General features: G+C 50.3%; 1 protein-coding gene across 2 annotated transcripts in view; it reads right to left on the bottom strand.

The window, feature by feature from the left end:
* Positions 1 to 17,885, bottom strand: part of PLXNA4 (plexin A4) — a 628,886-nt gene that overhangs the window by 462,657 nt on the left and 148,344 nt on the right. The window contains exon 5 of one of the 2 annotated variants that reach the window (XM_085005418.1): positions 15,890 to 16,194. The exons of the other annotated variant lie outside the window; for it this stretch is intronic. Coding sequence (XP_084861544.1) covers positions 15,890 to 15,927 — 38 coding nt within the window. The 5' untranslated portion in view covers positions 15,928 to 16,194. The remainder of the gene's footprint in view (positions 1 to 15,889; positions 16,195 to 17,885) is intronic. 2 annotated transcript variants of the gene reach the window in all.

The raw sequence follows: 17,885 nt of genomic DNA, 5'->3' as shown, positions 1-17,885 counted from the left end.
CAGGGCCGCCTCTGGCTCGGCCGCCGCCGGAGCTCCCGGGCTGCCTGCTGCCGCCGCGGCTCGCTGCTGCTGTGCATTGAAGCCCGGCCAAGCGCTGCAAAAACTCCAGCTGCCTGGCGCTCTCTGGGTCCTCCTCTCCTCCCTCCCGCCCTCCCCGCTTCCCTGCCTCCCTCCCTCGCCTCGCCCCCGCCCCTCCCCGCCGCCCGCCGCCCGCCGCCGCTCCCTCCCTGGCTCGCGCTGGCTGGCTCGGAGCTCGGCTGACAGCTAGACCGCCCGAGAGCGGCCGGCAGAGGGGGTAGGGGGCGCCTCCCCGCACCCCGCGCCCGCCCGGCCCGGCCGGCCCGCGCTCCCCGCTCCCACGTTTGCGGACACCAGCCTGGTCCCCACGGCCGGCACCGAGCGACCCTGCCGGCGGCGATGTGGGGCAGAGGGACGCGTACTGGTGACACTGGCGCCGGGCGCGCACTGAGGATGAGGCACACTCAGCCGCCTCGGAAGGTGCCGAGGTGGCCGCTGACGGCCGGAGGGACCCCCATGCGCCCAGAGGCGGAAACCGGCACAGGCACCCGTGCCCGATCGGGCCCGCGCCCCAGCACCCCTCACCGGGACCTGAGGACTGGAGGCCTGGGTGAGAGAGCCTGGGTGGACGAGGGCCCTAGAGCTCGCCTGGTAACCTGACTTATCCAGCGTTCATATTATTAAGAAGCCGACCTGACTCGTCTCATCTTGAAAACCCCAGACCCTAGACTACAGCAAAAACAGACAATGCCAATGTCAGGGCAGCTTCCGAAGTCCAAGGAAGAGAGGACAGTGCTGCTCCGGTTTAGACAGCGGCCTGGCAGATCACGAATATGTGAGGGTGGCGAGTGGGCAGCACAACCTCTGAAACCTCTGCCTCATCCTCCCAGGATCACACCCCGGCCGCCAAGAGACAGTGAAGGGACGGATCCTCACACTTACAGCCCCGGACACCTTCCTCACCCCCCAACAGCACAGTCCCCCAAAAGTGGCACCATCCCTTGTGCCCACCAAGGACCTCCTCACGTGGGCAATGGGCAAGGATGACCCTCTAAAGGAGCCCAAGGCTTCCTCCCTCAGGCCTGGTCTTCAACTTCCCTTTTCCCCACAGCCGGCAACTTCCCGCCCATCACGGTCCCTCCCAGCAACACATCTTCACGGAACCTTCCCGTTAGGTGGAGAGGACTGACAGAGCACGCATTTCTCCACCTTCCTGTAGGGGTTCTCTTTCCACGGAGATCAGAGTTATAAACCGGGGAAACTGAAACCAGCGGCAAGCTCACGGGCTCTACAGGCCCCAGGGCGGGCGGTGCCCTCAGGTCAGGCCTGGCCCGCCCAGAGGGGCCACCTCGCTGAAGCTTTGCTCTGGTGAGGTGGCTGCCTGGATCAGAAGGCAGAGTCAGGCCAGAGTGCAGTGGAAACCAGACGTTGGGTTGTTTGGTGAAAGGGTGTCCAGGAGACAGAGTGGAGCCCTGAGAGCCTCTGGTCCTCCGCTGAGCATCGCAGGGCCCAGAGAACAGCAGGGAGTTATCTTATTAGCTTGAGTTAATACACGGGTCTGGCTCCTCTCTTCTCAGACGCCCTGGATCCCAGACTCTAGATAAAGCCCATGCTATCAGGTTAGTTTCCGAAGTCCAGAGAAACATAACAAAGTAACTCAAGGGTGCTGCTTCTTGGACCTCCATCTGGATTTGAGGACGCCCAGGGCCAAGTGTCTCTCCAGGCAGGGCTGAGACTAGGGAGAGACAAGCCAGGCGTCCAGGAGGCCACTGGATTTTAGGAGTCGCTCACACGCAGGCTTCCTCCTGTCAGGCTGTCCTCACTCTGGTCCAGGGCCCACGGCGAGGTATCCTCTCTAAAATTGTACCCTGGGCCCATCACAGGCCTTTCCCCAGGGCTACAGCCCGTGCAGGCCCACAGAGAACCCTAATGGCTTACTTATGGAATATGGTTCTATAAAAGCGGGAGGGGGGGAGGGATCCTTTCAAATGTCTCTTTGCCACTCAGCTTTCAGGGGATGCCATAAAAATGCTGAAAGGGAGGGGGGGAGTGAGAAAAACAGCTCGGCTTCCATTCTCAGCCATCTAGCATGTATTTTTAATACAACTTGATTTTTTTGCTTATAGCTTGTGTGTGCACATGCACGTGTGTGTGTGTGTGTGTGTGTGTGTGTGTGTGTGTGAGTGAGTGAATATTGCTGGTAAGCCCCACGTCCAATTTGGGATGGATGGTTAGGAAATCAAAGACCTTTTTTGTAAGAGGTAGTAAAAGAAAAAAAAGGTATTTATTATTTTTTATCTCCTGCCTCGTGTGTGGCATCATTTATTTTCATTCAGAGAAATGAACGCCATGTGGTGCCTGAAGAGGAATAACAGGCAAATGACAGAGAAGAAGTGAGGCAAACAGCTGCCCAACAAGGGGCAGGCGAGGGGCTCCAGCCCATTCTCCTGTTGTCAGTGGGGCCCCATGACCAATGGTCTTTTCCTTCCTTCCTCTTCCATTGAACGACCCAGGTGACAGGTGTGCAGTTACAATGTCCTTGGAAGGAAGAACACAAAGGGTCAAACTAGCAACAGCGTGCGACGTGATTTTGTTCTAAATGATGATGGGCCCTTGGATTTGCTCTCTCGAGGCCGGAGATGGGTTGGGATGAGTGGGGCGCTAGCCCGGAAGTTAGAAGACCTGGGTCCTCGCCCTGGCTCTGTCCCCCACCTACTCTGCAAGCTGGGGTAGATCAGACCTTCTCGAGGACTCTTTGTCTTCTCACCTGCCCCATTTTTACCCCTTGGAGATAGTGACGTTCAAGGAAGACACTATCTACTCATGCACTTGGGAGCTGAGGTGAGGGCAGCACACACAAGGGTTGGCTCTGGCGTTTCGGAAGAACACGCCTCTTTTTCAACAGCACCACAGTGGGGGCCGGAAGGTCCTCCGTTGTCCTGCCCCGCCTCTGTGCGCACACACACTGGGACAGGCAGCCTCTGTTGTCCTTCAAAGTGGGTTTTTGCATGAGGTACAAACCCTCCCTTCTCCCACGTGGCCCCTTCCCCCTGCCAGCTGGGAGGGGCCAAGAGCTTTCTCCTGCCACAGGAGGTCTGGAAGTCACCCCCTCCTGCCACAGGAGGTCATTGCCTGGCTTACCGCCACAAGAGGGAGAAGCTAAATGGCATATGGCCGCATAAAGTCCTGTTTTCTCAGGAGGCTATTTTTGTGGCAACTTGGTTGTGGTTTATTGCGGGGTTTGAGGAGAAGAGCACAGGCTCATCTCTCAGGCTGAATAAAAGGGCAGATTTAATAGGAGAGGGGAGAAGAAATCCTTACGTTTCCCTTCACTTAGCTACCACCATTTTATTCGTCTAGGAACAGAACTGCTATTTAAGTTGATAAAAGCCAGATTTGCTCGTTAAATAAATCACCAGAGCCTGGTGGTGCTATTGAGAAATTTTTTCCCCCAATAGCTGGCCCCATGGCTGGGTTTCAGACGGTGCGCGGTGCGCTTGATGAAAAACCGCCGCAGACAGCGGCTTAAAAACCTAAATTGTGGCGCCACCTGCAGGACAGTGAAAATAGCAACATTATCCCAACTCTTCGCAGAGACTGGGAGGAAGAGCCTTCTGGGGTGATGCTGTGCTGGAGACTGGAGGCCAGGGCTCCCAAGGGAAAGGAAGGCCCCAACTCCCCCACTGATCCCTGATGTCCAGGTGTGTCACAGATGTCCACCACTCACCCCAGCAGGCTTCATTCTGCATCCTCCTGAAAGGGGCCATTTCAAGGTATCCACAGCTGCTCTCAAGATTCTCAGTCCATTGAAACAAACTTATTCATTCCTGTTTCCTAAGGGATTAAGTCAGCCGCTAACCCAAGGGTTCTATTTCCAAGACTCCAGCACATAAAAGAGTAAAGACGGGGCAGAGAAATGACTGCCCTTGGAGGAGGGTGGGGGAGGAGCATCCCTGTGTCACCGGGGTTCCCAGTAGTACTTGGTGGCTGGGTATTGTTAGTAGACCCCAACTGTCCCAGGCTTCTCCAGCCTGTGGGATCCCGAGGACACAGTGATGTTCACACTGAGTCTCATCTCCTAGCCTTCTCCTGAGCATGCAGACTTGACCTTCGCCGACAGCCACCTCCCTATCTCCGTCCAGGATGTCAGAGACGCCCCAGGGCGGCAGTGCTGAGGAACAAGTGCGATTACATCATTCTGCGCAGATCCTGTCGTGGCAGTCCACTGCCACAAGCCAGTGGCTGGAAGGACACCTCTGCATCGCCTCTACCCACCAATACTGCTAGACAAGGCCAGCCCTGCCGCTCTGCTGTGGCTTCCCAGGACATACAGGGCTCTGGTGCCAAGGCGGGGAGGATGCCCAGGCCCTCCCCGCATTCAGACGCTATGTGGACCGTGGTCATCCCAGCCCTGAAGCAGCTCCCATGGCCCAAGTCTTTAATCTCCTTCATCCGCCACCTCTCTCCAGGATTCTTCCTTCTCTTCCAGATGAGGAAGCACACTTGTCTTTTCAACTGCAGGAGGCAGAAGTTGGAGGAGGCAGGGGATGGTGAGATGTGACTTAACTGGCCAGAAAGAGCAGACAGCTCCATACCTTGCTACAACAAGAAAATATAAATGTAAACATTTCTCTGTGACTTTGCTTGGGGGTTCAGTCCCAGGAGACATGGGGTCCTGTAGCATGCCTAAATTCCAAGAACCAGTTGCCACTCATGGCATCCACATGAAGGTTCATTTTCTTTTCTTTTCTTTTTTCCAGCCACACCTGCGACACAGGGAAGTTACCAGGCTGGGGATCAAATCCGAGCCATAGCTGTGACCTATGCCACAGCTTCAGCAACACTGCATCCTTCTTACCCACTGTGCGGGGCTAGGATGGGACCTGCACAGAGACGAACCAGATCATTAACCCACTGCACCCCAGCGGGAATTCCATGAAGGCTCCATCTTGCCTCTGCCTTGTTCACCTGCCAAGTAGCTTGAGTCACTCGGCCCTTCTGATTGGGGTACAAAGAGCACAAAGGCCTCAGTTGTTTTCTGTGTAATGAAGATGGGTTTGTGCTAATAGGTTGACTATCCAATCTGGTAACACACATTTCCAGGAGGACTGCCAGGTGGTCTGAGCACAATCGGCCGAGAGACTGAGATTAACCAGCCTCTGAAGCGGCCCTGGCGATCCTCGCCAGCTGGTAGTGGCGCCCTCCCAGTCCTCTCACCCCCTGCATCAGCGCTGCCTTAGGTGACCAAGAAGAGAGGACTGCAGAAGGGACAGTGGGTGACTTCCGCTTCCGCAGGGCATCAAGGAGAGCCATGGTCCATGTTAACAGAAGGCACAGCAAGAAGAGACTGGAAACGGATAGCCCCCTCTCCCCTCCACGGCGTCCTGGAGGACTTGTTCACATCGCCCTGTCACCAACTTTGAGGAATCTCCTTAACCCCCAGCAGCCTCTGGAGACCTGGCAGTGCCTAAAGGTTGTTGGGGGCCACGGCACCCACGAGGGGTAGGAGGAAAGTGGGGGGAATAGGAAGGGTGCCTACTACTGAGCCAGCGCAGAAAGAAAGCCACAGACAGCGCCTCGGCAGGTTTCTGGGGATAGTGCACGGACCCCAGGTGGCTTCTTTCCTCCTCAACATCTCCTTCCTCTGTTTTGTTTGTTTGTTTGTTTGTTTGCTTTTTTTAAAGGGCCGCATTCATGGCACATGGAGGTTCCCAGGCTAGGAGTCTAATCGGAGCTACAGCTGCCAGCCTACACCACAGCCACAGCAGCGCGGGATCTGAGCCATGTCTGTGACCCACACCACAGCTCACGGCAATGCCGGATCCTTAATCCGCTGAGCGAGGCCAGGGATCAAACCTGCATCCTCATGGATCCTAGTCCATGAGGATCCATGTTTGTTAATGGCTGAGCCACAAAGGGAAATCATTCCTACCTCTGTTTTTAAAGGGCTTCATGGGAATTCCCTGTTGTGGCTCAGTGGAAACGGATCCAACTAGTATCCATAAGGATGCGGATTCAATCCCTGGCCTTGCTCAGGGGGTCAGGGATCTGGCGTTGCTGTGAGCTGTGGTGCAGGTCGCAGACGTGGCACAGATCCCGAGTTGTTGTGACTGTGGTGTAGGCCGGCAGCTGCAGCTCCAATTCGACCTCTAGCCTGGGAACTTCCATCTGCTGCAGGTGCGGCCCTAAAAAGCAAAATAAATAAATAACTTCGTCCCAAAGCACTCCTGTCTGTGGGCTTTGCAAATTGCTAGGCGTCCCTTACAGAGTCCCCAAGGTCACAGCCCCAAGGCTACCGTGGTGTGTGGTAGGTAAGAGCCAGGAGAGCCAACTGTGTGCATCTGTCTCCAACCCTGCATTCAGTGACACCATACTGACAGCGGAAATCAGCCATGCTGGAAATATTTACACCACGGGGATCAGCACACGCTGCAAACCAGGGCTTTTGGTTTCGTGGGGAGCCAGCTGCTAAACCTTTCCCAGCTCAGGAATGGGCAGAGCCAGTGATGGGCCAAATCAGCTCCTGGCTGACTGTGCATAGGTTCCCAGCAAACACAGCACCCACCTCAGCCCAATGTACCATCTCTATGGCCAGAGTGAGGGTTCCCTTCTGCCCATGCCTCACCTCTAGATGATGAGAAAATGTTAACACATACCCTTTCTAGCAGCTGTTTTCCCCCAATCCTGCATTTGAGGATATTTGTTGCATATTTTTGGTGCTAGATTCAAGAAGGAGAGTGACTTCCTTTCCCTGCTAGGCACACTGAGGCAAGGGAGGTTGAAGTGACTTTTCTCAGGTCACCCAGGAATCTGAGATGGAAACCTGTTAACACCTGTCAATTTGCTCTCTGCACTTCAAATTTAAGATTAATACCTTGGGTTTGGCAACAATTCTATTTTCATCCCCTCAAAGCACTGCTGTTAAAATTATGGTCCCCCCGTACCCATGCAGTAGAACACAGTGTCTATCTTAAACAAGTGAAGTAAATCTGGGTAATCTATGCTCTCAAAAAACCCCAACAAAACACAGAAAGGTACTTGTATATACATGGCCATATTTTTGAATATGGAGAATACTGCATACATATCTATATAGTTTGATATGTATATAGAACATTTTGGAAGAAAAACACTTACCGCCAGAAGCCTCAGAGTGGGAGCCAGGGTGATACATATTTTATTGCTTCATTGTATATCTTTTGTTCTTTTTGACATTTTACCCTGTGCAAGTATTACATTCTCCATTTTTTTTAAAAAAGCTAGTCAAAAGGAACAAAAAAATACTGCTGCTAAAAGCATCTTCATCACACCACTCTCTTCCCAAATCCAGCCAACCACTCCTCCACCCCATCTGTAGCATATTCAAGCTTGCCTTTGTTCTACTTTGCCACTGTCTGCTCCATCTTGCTCCTCTTCTGGGGGCGGCAGGAGGTCACAGAGCAGCCCATGGGGTTGGCATCCCTGAGAAGTGCTCGTCTCTCATTTCCTAAAGACCAGCCAGTGTCCTACTTGGCCCGAGGACTTCTGTCTGGCTCTGATTCGAGGGGGATTCCAGGAATGACCCAGAACATCCTTTCCATGCTAAAGCAAGTAACTCTAGACCAAGTCAGAGGCAGGAGGCTTTTCCACTGGGGTCAGTAAACCCATGGGCACGAATACCCAGAAATGGTACAGGCTAAACCGATGATGACGCCAGGTGGCATGCAGATGTTAGCAAGTAAAAGCTCCCAGTTGAGTTGTTGATCTCATCGGGAACTGGGTAGAAGCAGGTGAAGGACTAGAGACCGGACAACTTCATTCCAGTTTTGCAAAAGAAGAAAGTAAGGTAAGCTCTGAAAACTACAAACAAATGCGCTGGGCCCAGAGACTGGCTCAGTAAAGGGCAGACACGTGATTATTTAGGAAAGGAAAAAAAAAAATGATATGGTGAGCACTAGGAATGGGCCTGGGATTACCAGGAACCAACCCTACCAGGCTGGTCTTGTTCCCTAATTCAATAAGGTGGTGAGGTTCTCACATCAAGGAAATGTAAGAAGGAATGTCTGCCTGTCATCAAAGACTTTTTAATAAGACCCTCGAACAGGGGGGAGGCGGGGCTGGATGGCTCAACGGACTGGATGGTGAAACCCCAGAGACAGTTCTCGATTCCTTAATACAGCAGGGAGGAAGGTTTTGGGGGATCTGCATCCGAGCTCTGCTCTCAAACGAATCCTGTCCAACAGTGTCACGAAGAACGTGGATAACGATGAAGAGGACAGCTGTCATCACTTTCGTCTGTGACAGCAATAAAAATACTCGATGTAAGTATTTACAGTCTTTCTCTCCTCTAAGGGGGAAGAAACCTTGGTTTAACATTGGGCACTTCTGGTGTTAATAAGGCATTTTGATGTTGATCTGGGCACCATGCTGAGGAAGGGAAAAGTGAGAGAAGCTGAACTGACCTACATTTGAACATACATGGAGCTCTCCAGAAAGAAAAAAGATCCAGCGAGGGGGAAAGGCTCGAGCAGCAGCCTGGGAGGGGAGGCGGGGGTGAGGATGGGTGGGAGGAAGGCCGAGAGGATGGGGACCCTGCAGGGACATGAGCATCAGTCATCTAAAAGAGGGGGGTTTTAGGAAGACTTTCAGAGCGTATGATGTAATTCCTTCTTTTGATGGCTCCTCAAGAGACCAGCAGGATAAAACTTTATAAGGTTTGAATGCTTTGAAAAGGTTGATTTTGCATTTCTTTTGGATCTACCATCAGGTTGGGATGGCTCTTAAGGCAGAATCAAGAAGACCCTGTTTCATTCAGGCTACAAGCGCACGATCAAAGCCTGGCAACATAAAACAGACTTTCCGAATCCAAATATAGTTTTGCATGCTGAAATGATGGGGACATTTCTGACACAATGAAATGTAATGTGGGTGCCACAAAGGTCCTGAACGTGGGTATAGAAAACAACTTTGCAAACACAGGATCAGGGCGACGTGACCACATTTTTTTTTTTTTTTAAAGTATAAGCTAAAGTTGACAATTATCTATGTGAATCAACGGTGCGAGGCTGCCAAAGTCAACGGGCTCGCAAGCTATGTTGTTAGAGAATGGAGTCCCAAAGTACAGCCCGGCTCCACTGCAAGGTGACAGACCATGCCTGGATTACTGCAAATGGTCCCAGGCCCCATGCTTTAAGAGCGGCCAAGCCCAGAAGGCACTTCAAATCCTGTTATATTTGGAACAATCAAAGGAGCTGGTGATATCCAGCTTCAGGAAAGTAAGAATCCAGGGAATGTGACAGTTTCAAATATTCGAAGAGCCACCAAGGAGAAGAGTTGTTGAATTAGCTCTCTAACTTCAAGATATCAAAGGAGGATCAATGAAGAGAATTGATCTTATGTAGAGGTATTTCGGTCCAATATAAAGAATGTCTTTCTAACAGAGCTCTCTAAAGACAGAATAGTCTTTCTTGGGTAGGATCAAGTTTTCCACCACTTGATGTGTTCAGACAGGAAGGAGGTGATGCTTAGGGAAAGACTGAGGTTGGGGTGAAATGACCTCCGGTGTCTCATAGGGTCTGCGAATTTGGTTGTTTTGTGTTCCTTGTCACATCCTTCACAGTGCCGTGGACTTTGCTTTGACTCAGGAAATGTTTATGGAATTAAATTAGAAGCTTTGGTCAGAAAGACAGTCAGGTCCCAGAGTGAGATGCAGGCCGTGGGCAGACACAGAGCTCAGCTAAACCCCGCCTCTTCCTTGCTCTGCTCTGTACACGTCATTCACCAGACACCCCATCCTCTGCCCAGTGCTGGCCTGTATGGAACCTTTTTCCTTATCACTCACTCATTAAACGCTCAGACAATCCAGAGCTTTGAATTTTTTTTCCCCCCTTTGGCTTCCATGCCATCCTCCCTCCGTTTCTGGCTCCCCAAGTCCCCAGTCTTTTTGGAGGGGTGCCCCGATTGCTTTTCTCTCCCTCTCCCCTAGTCCCTTCCTACTCCATCAGGGGATCCCTGTTATTCCTCTATTCCTACCCCTTTAACCTCAGAGGTTTCTATAGCTACTAAGGCCCTGGCGACCAGGCCAGGGATCCTAGTGTCTCAGCAAAGCTGCAGGTAGTGGGCTCAAGGTCAACCTGTGTCAGCTCGTCCCATGGACTGTAAACCTGAGAGCTGCACAGGCTTTTGTCCAACATCTGACTACACTGCGGTCACTTGAAGACTATACATAATGACTGCTCGGTCACCTCCTGGTCTGTCTTAAATGACCTGAACAATGGCATTCTCATCCTCCCATTGGGGGAAATTAGTCCGTCATCAAATGCACCTCTCTGTGGAGTTCCCGTCGTGGCACAGCGGAAACGAATCTGACTAGGAACCATGAGGTTGCGGGTTCGATCCCTGGCCTCGCTCAGTGGGCTAAGGATCCGGCATTACCATGAGCTGTGGTGTGGGTTGCAGACGAGGCTCGGATCTGGCATTGCTGTGGCTGCGGTGTAGGCCTGCAGCTGTAGCTCTGATTAGACCCCTAGCCTGGGAACCTCCATATACTGCGGGTGTGGCTCTAAAAAGCAAAAAACAAACAAGCAAACAAACAAGCACATCAAATGGACCTCTCTGTAAAGAAGTTCAAATTTTCAGTTTGTCCCTTTGTCATTCCTAATTATGCTTCCTCCCATATTAACAGTATTATGGACACTTCATCATTTTCTTCTGTAAACAAAACTAAAGCATCCTATCTCTTCCTCTCCAGTGATTTCATCAACACCTTTCAGGCCTGGTCATCATTTCCCTTCCTGATTTGTCATGCTTATCCAGGCATAAAACAGCAGAAAGAAAGGATACATTTTAAGAATGAAAGGAAGAGTGAAGTGATAACGATGGTCACAGAGCTTTTCTTCCAAAGACAGAGACCAGGCAGCACAGATCTTCATGAGACAGAAAGGAGTTTTTCAAAATTTCATTGTAATTGTCGGGTGAAACATGCCACGGGATACTCTGTAACTCATATCATGTTTAGGATCATCCATTCAAAAAACACTTATGAAGTGCCTGCCATATGTCACTGTGCTGTGGATCAAAGCTGTTACAGGCATGGTCCCTACCTTAGGGCTTTCAGGTGAATGGGGACAATACAGTAAACAAGTAAGTGCAGCAAACACTAAGTTACGGATGCTACGATACAAGTATTCGCCAATAGGGGATTTAAAGAGGAGAGCAGCAATTCAGAAAGCAATGCTTCTTGATTCTGATCCTAACACCATATTCAAATTATAACTATTCCTTTTGTTATTCACAGTGTCTCTGCTGCGACAATATTTTTAAAATAAGACTCATCGGGGTGAGCGGTGATAACCACATTAATATATGGTCTTCTAAGTTAGAATTCTAAATGAGAGAAATTTGATGATGGTACAGTATTTACCCAGCAGTGGCATGGAACTGCTGATCACTTTGCCCTTTAGTATCCCTGCTTCATAAATATGGAAATCTTCCCAGGAATAAAACCAAGGACTCATGTGAGCAGGTAGTTCCTATCCATTCGTTCTCTTTTTTTAATGTTGAAGGTCTTACTGGCTTTGTTCTGTGATTCATTGAATCAGACAGCATCCAATCTAACAGATAAAAAGGAGCTCCCCATATATTTTTTCTTTTATTCAACTGTTACAGGAATATATGCAGAGCTCCTCCTCCGAGCCAAGTTCTAGGTTCTGGGGATAAGGTGGCACTCAAGACAGGAGGTCCCTGCTCTTGTGCAATACGTCCTGTGGATGAAGGCAAGGATGAACAAGTTAAATGAAAGAACATGATACTTTCAGGCAGTGGTTTGTTCTAGATATAATATTAGAATATGGTGTTGTCAGGGCTTTACACATGGGTTAGGAAAGGCTTCCTTGACATGATAACATCTAAGCTGAGGCTTGAAGGACAAGAAGGAACCAGCCAGGGGCAGACATGGGAAGAGGTAGGAGCCAGGACAAGGGCCCTGATGTGGAATGAAGAAGAAGAAGAAGGCAAGCTTTGGGAACCACAAAAGGGTCAGTGTGGGTAGAACTTTGCAAGGGAAAGAAATGGTACAAGCCCTTAGAAACACACATAGCACAACGGGAGATACAACCCCCAGCCTGGGAACTTCCATAGGCCGAAGGTGCCGCCCTGAAAAGCAAAAATAGAAGAAGAAGGAGGAGGAGGAGGCGGATGATTAAGGAATAGTGGGTCAGAGGAGTGCAGAGCCATTCACTGGGGTCTGTGTCAGGGTAAGAGGGGAGAAGGAGGGAATGCAGAGTAATGGAGAGACCCCAGATCTGGAATCAGAAGCCACGGGTTACAATCCCAGCTCTGGGAAAATTACCAAAACAATCTCAGCCTGAGTTTCTTCATCTATAAAATGAAGTGACAGTACCACCTCCCTGACAGGTAGGCTGTGAGGAGCAGAAACTGTCAGAGTATAAGCACTTAGCATATTCCCAAGATGCTATGGGGATGCAGGGAGAGAGTTTTATAGTAACGTCTATTTATTTTTCTGTCTTTAAAAATATATACAGTTGTGCATTTATTACAACATACATAATACATTACAATAGCCTATAAGTTATGCCTAAATAAATGTACATAGGTTGGGAGTGCTCAAAAAATTTACTGATAAGTCTCCAGGTTTTTAAAATAAATAGTTTGGAAACACTTTAAAGAACACAATGTGTTTAAAGTACTTAGCCCAGGATTGGGCAGGTATGGAGCCCTCAAAAAAGGATGGTCCCTAGCCACCTTGCAGATGTAGCAGGATTGCAATTTTTAACGGCACAAGCAGGCATCTGTCACAGTCTCTCTCAACTCCACTCTCAAAATGCTGCATATCATGTGCTCTTTTGCCACCTCAAATCCTTCTCCCAGAAAACAGGATTACAAGCAGCGCGCCACGCCAGCAGCTCCCAGGAGCCATCTTCACATAGCTTCCCTAACCCCTGGCATCTTCTTCTCTTTGGGCAGGTGGGCACTGCTCTGGAGGGTTGAGCCAAGGCAAGGGGGAGGGGAAGCCAAGCCAGCCTGGGATGAGAACTGCCGGAAGTCAAGGGCCCCTGGGAGAGGGGAGGGTTAAAACTCAAATGGGGTTTGGGTCTGTTCCGCGCAGTTCTCTCCCCCTGGCGAGACCTGCCTCCCATTAGCAGGGCCAAATGCGAAGTGCCCATATCTCCTCTTCGTCCACCCTCCTCTTCCTCCGCAGGCCCCGGGGCACTCGGGAAGAGCATTTCTCCTGCCCTGAGCATCACCCCCGCGGCAGGCACAGGTAGAGAAACAGTCACAAGGTCACTTAGCGGTTCGGCTAGAAGACACCCAGGAGTCCTGACACTGGATCAAAATCACTCTTCTCATTAAAAGCACAGAGATTAAAGCCTCCTTTATAAATATGAAGTCCTTAAATATTATCTGTTGCCATCAGCTCTGCTGGCTGGCTGTGCAGGCCTTGTTCATTTATTTAATTTAACCTTGTCTCCCACCAAAAGCTTTTGGGTTTGCCTTTAAAAACCCACACTAAATTCTCACTTAACGATTTGACCGGCTCCCCTTTAGCTCCCTTTAAACGAGCTGCCGATAAAGGAATAAACTTGCTGAAGAAATAAGAAAATAAGCCTCCTGAACACTGTAGCCCTTTATGCTGAGGCTGGCCAGGCTGAAGGCCCTCTCAAATGAATTGAGAGATAATGCTAATGGAATTACACATTGGGACTGGATCAGGGGCTGCCATAGGAAGATAAATACCAAAGCAAGGCTAAGGCATTTAATCAAAAATAAACCCCCTACATGCCCTTTTTTTCCCCTTCAGAGGAAAAAAAAAAAAAAAAGAGACCCACAAAAACCCAAGACCTTGGTTTGCCACCTATATGACTTCGCTCCCTTGATGCTATTATTCCAAATTATTTGGTTTCTGGGCGGCCCCACATTCACACACATTTGGATGCAAATTAAATTAGGAAAAGTGACCCACCACACATATGTTTACAATGATGCAAATGACACCACGGCAAACCTCTTAGAAGATAAACTGTACGGGGATTAATTCGTGGAGATGATATAGGACTTATCTGTTTTGTTTAGGCTCAATTTTAAACAAGATAAAATTGTTGGGCCCTGTGATCTGCCTGGTGAAGCTGTTTACCGCACAATTGACATGCGGTGGGGGCTGTGATGGAATAGAGATGAGCAAGTGGCAGCGGCTGGCGGTCGCCTCCTTCCCGCTCACTCCTGCTCCACCCGGGTGGTTGCATCAGGGACACGCACAGAGAGGGCCTGGGTCTGAGGCCCCAGCTTGGACTTGGGTCCCACCCCCCGCCCCCGCCCAAAAAAAAGGATCCACATAATGGTAATCTGTCATCTTTAGGGTCTCTGCTGTGTCCTGATTCGTTCTAAAATTAAAATGAACTGAGCAATACCTCTCCAGGTGACCCGTGACATCCCGGTGTACCAGAGCAGCTTTCACTAAGTCACAGAAATGGATTCTGCTTCTCTTAACCAAAAACAGGGAAGACCATCCGTGATGCACGGCAGTGGCTGCCAGGGGATGAGAAGGGTGACCACGAAGAGGTCCACCAAGGCCGGCCTGCAGGGGAAGTGTCGCCATGGCCTCCCCATCACGCGGCATCACTTACTCAGGGGACAGGGCCTGAGACAATGGGTGTGACGGGCTGAGTCTAAATAAAGCGTGTGTCCATCTGGCTCAGGGAAGTTAGAAGGGTCTGCCCTTTCAGCTCTGAGAATGGAAAACACATACTCTGCCCAGCAAGCACCACACAACAGGAGACCCTCCTGGCAGGACAGGTGCTAATAAAAGAGATGGAATGAGGGGCACCTCCAAACTGGCAAATGACTCCCACACTCGGGCGAAGGGAAGCACGCTCGGGAGCCCTCGTCTAGCCTGACGTCAAGTAGGAGACAGCTTACAGGAATAAAAAGAGCACTTAACAATGAATTAGGAGACCCAGACTTGGGCTTGGGTGTTAAGGCAGATCTATTTGAGCTGAGGGAGGTTCATTTCCCTCCAGCTCACAATTGCTGGTTGAATTACGTCCCATCCCCCCCACAATTCATAAGTTAAAATCCCAACCACTGGTACCTTAGAACAGGATCTTAATTGAAAACAGGGTCATTGCAGGTGTCATTCATTAAAAAGAGATTATACTGCAGTAGAGCAGGTCCCCAATTTATAATAATTTATACAAAGGGGAAATTTGGACACAGACACATGGGGAAAGTGCCATGGCCTCTATAATTGGAGTTATGTTGCCACAAGCCAGGGAACTACCAAAAGCTAAGAGAAAAGCCTGGAATAGATCTTTCTCTAGTCCCTTAGAGGGAGCGTGGCTCCACTGACATCCCGTCTCAGACTTCTAGCCTCCAGAACTCTGAGACAATATACTTCTGTTAAACCACGCAGTTTGTGGTCCTTTGTTTTGGCGGCCCTTAGGGAGCTAACACATTCACTCTCTATAAAGGGACTGGGTTGGACTTAGGTCTGTGACTTTCAAACGGAGTCTTGACTTGAGTTTGAACTTCCTCAGAGACCTAGAAGCTCCTGGCAACACCCTCTGACAACCAGGAGGCCTGGGGATCGTCAAGCCCCCTCCCGCACTCTCTAAATGAAAGCCCTGTGCAGGTTTTTTTGCTTGTTTGTTTTTTGTTTTTGTTTTTGTTTAGGGTCGCACCCACGGCATATGGACGTTCCTAGACTAGGAGTCGAACCAGAACTGTAGCTACTGGCCTACACCATAGCCACAGCAATGCCAGATCTGAGCCACAAAATTCTGGAAAGGCTGTTCCAGGGACATGTGCATCTCTAGGTGTGCGGTTAGGCTGGGCCTTTCACGGGTCCCGAGCCAGTCTCCACAGCACACACACTCACCCGGCTTCATCAGCCGCTGAGCCCCAGGAGAACTCCATGCAGTTTGCGGACTTCTTGGTCTAGTCCCGAGGCAGTTCCACTCAGACACACGCGTCTTTACTGGGCTTGGATCCTGGAGACGCCGCCTCATCTGAGACCCTGGTCATCACCTCAAGTTCCACAGCGGATCCAGCCGGGGGAAAGCTTCTGTGACCTCCGACCTCTTCACATTTCTTCCTCGCCCCCCAGCAGCCAGGGGCTGTGTCCAAGGGCCTCAGAGAGCAACAGACATCACTTTGCGAGGAACGTGTTGTCTTTGTTTCTATCTTTAAACAGAGAACGATCATGATGTCACAAATACGTGGGGGGTACCAGGCACCACGCCAGGCCTGATCGCATACTGTCAGAAGCTTCTACGCGAAATCATGATGCCGAGGGGAGGTGATGTATCTGTCTCCCAGGCTGGACCGAGAGCTCCATGCAAACGGCAGCCACCGGGTCCCTCGGGTTTGCATCCTCAGATCCAGGTGAACAAACCATAAGTGCTACAGGCAAAGACCCAAAGAGCTGCCTCCTTCCTGAAGCCCGTATCATTCTAAAACCTGGGACGGGGTGCCTTCACGACAGGCAGACTCATGTCTCAGCAGAGAGGAAGACTCATGCAGCTCTGCTTGCCCAGGCTGATTTTCCTCCCATGGCAGTGGACGTGGCAGTGCCACGCAGAGGGACAAGGGAGCAGGGGCTGCCACCTCTCTCCCTACAAGTCTTGTTACAAAACTGTCTCATACGCACACAGTTTAACAATTACTAAAAGGTGGAGTTCCCGCTATGGCTCAGCAGGAACGAATGCGACTAGTATCCATGAGGGTTTGGGTTCAATCCCTGGCCTCAATCAGTAGATTAAGGATCCAGCATTGCCGTGAGCTGTGGTGTAGGTGGCAGACGCGGCTTGGATCCCACAGTTGTTGTGGCTGTGGTGTAGACTGGCAGCGGCAACTCTGATTCAATCCCTAGCCTGAGAACCTCCGCACGCCGCGGGAGTGGCCCTAAAAACAACAGCAAAAATTTCTAAAAGGAACACAGGGATACCCTCCGTTCTCTGACCCATCGTTGTCACCTTTCAGGCACATCGTGAAATGTCACTTCAAGATACTTCAGCACAAGGCTAATAAAGTGTTATTTCACTGAACTGCCACACCATTATTGCACATAATAAAATTAATAATAATTCCATAATATTATCAAATGTCAAGTCCGTATTCAATTTTGTCCATCATCCTACGGGATGTCTTCCACAGTTTGTTTCTAATCAGGATCCGTTCACACATTGCGTTTGGATGTTGCCTCTCCTTTAACGCAGCTTGGTCCTCCAACGCCTCTCATTCCCGACACTGACTTTTTGAGGAACCCAGGCTGATGGCTTTAGAGAATGTTTTCCGTTCTCAGACTGTCTGGTTGTTTCCTCCTGGTGTTGCGTGACCTGTCCCTCTATCCCCTAGAGGCAGCTGCCATCCTGACCTACCCAAACCTGTGAGTGTCGAGCTAAATCAGGAGAGAAACAGGGCAGAATGCTCTGTCGCCAAGTGCCCTGATCTCTCTCTCCACCAAGTTCAGGCTCCATGCCAGCATCTCTGCCATAGCACTGCCACCAAATGCTTGGTCCTGCCAAGCCACTGCTCCAGGGCCCTGCACAGCAGCACTGTCCCTCTCCACAGTCCACTGCCTCTGACGCTGGTGTGGACACAGCTAGAAACATGTCTGCAGTGTCACAAAAGATGACGAAGATTTAAAGGTTTCTCGGTGATTTATGTCTCTTTAATTAAGGGCTTTTATGCTTTAATTAAAAAGTTATAGAAGTTGTCTTTTACTTTGGAAAAAATGCATTCATGGTTGACTGCCTGAGTGAATTAAACAGAGTCAGATCCCCGCACTGGCTCCAAGCTAGACGCCGAGGGCTCATTTTCAGGGGAAGGGGAAGAAGGTCAGTGAGAAACACCATTAAGAAGAGAGGCTGTGA

Source organism: Sus scrofa, chromosome 18 (assembly GCF_054392235.1).
Source record: "Sus scrofa isolate SSC_HxYL_T2T_F1_AM1 chromosome 18, Sscrofa_HxYL_maternal_Yorkshire_Landrace_v2.0, whole genome shotgun sequence".
Classification (NCBI taxonomy): domain Eukaryota; kingdom Metazoa; phylum Chordata; class Mammalia; order Artiodactyla; family Suidae; genus Sus; species Sus scrofa.
The sequence above is the reverse complement of the archived record's forward strand: the minus strand, read 5'-3'. Positions and strand labels throughout refer to the sequence as shown.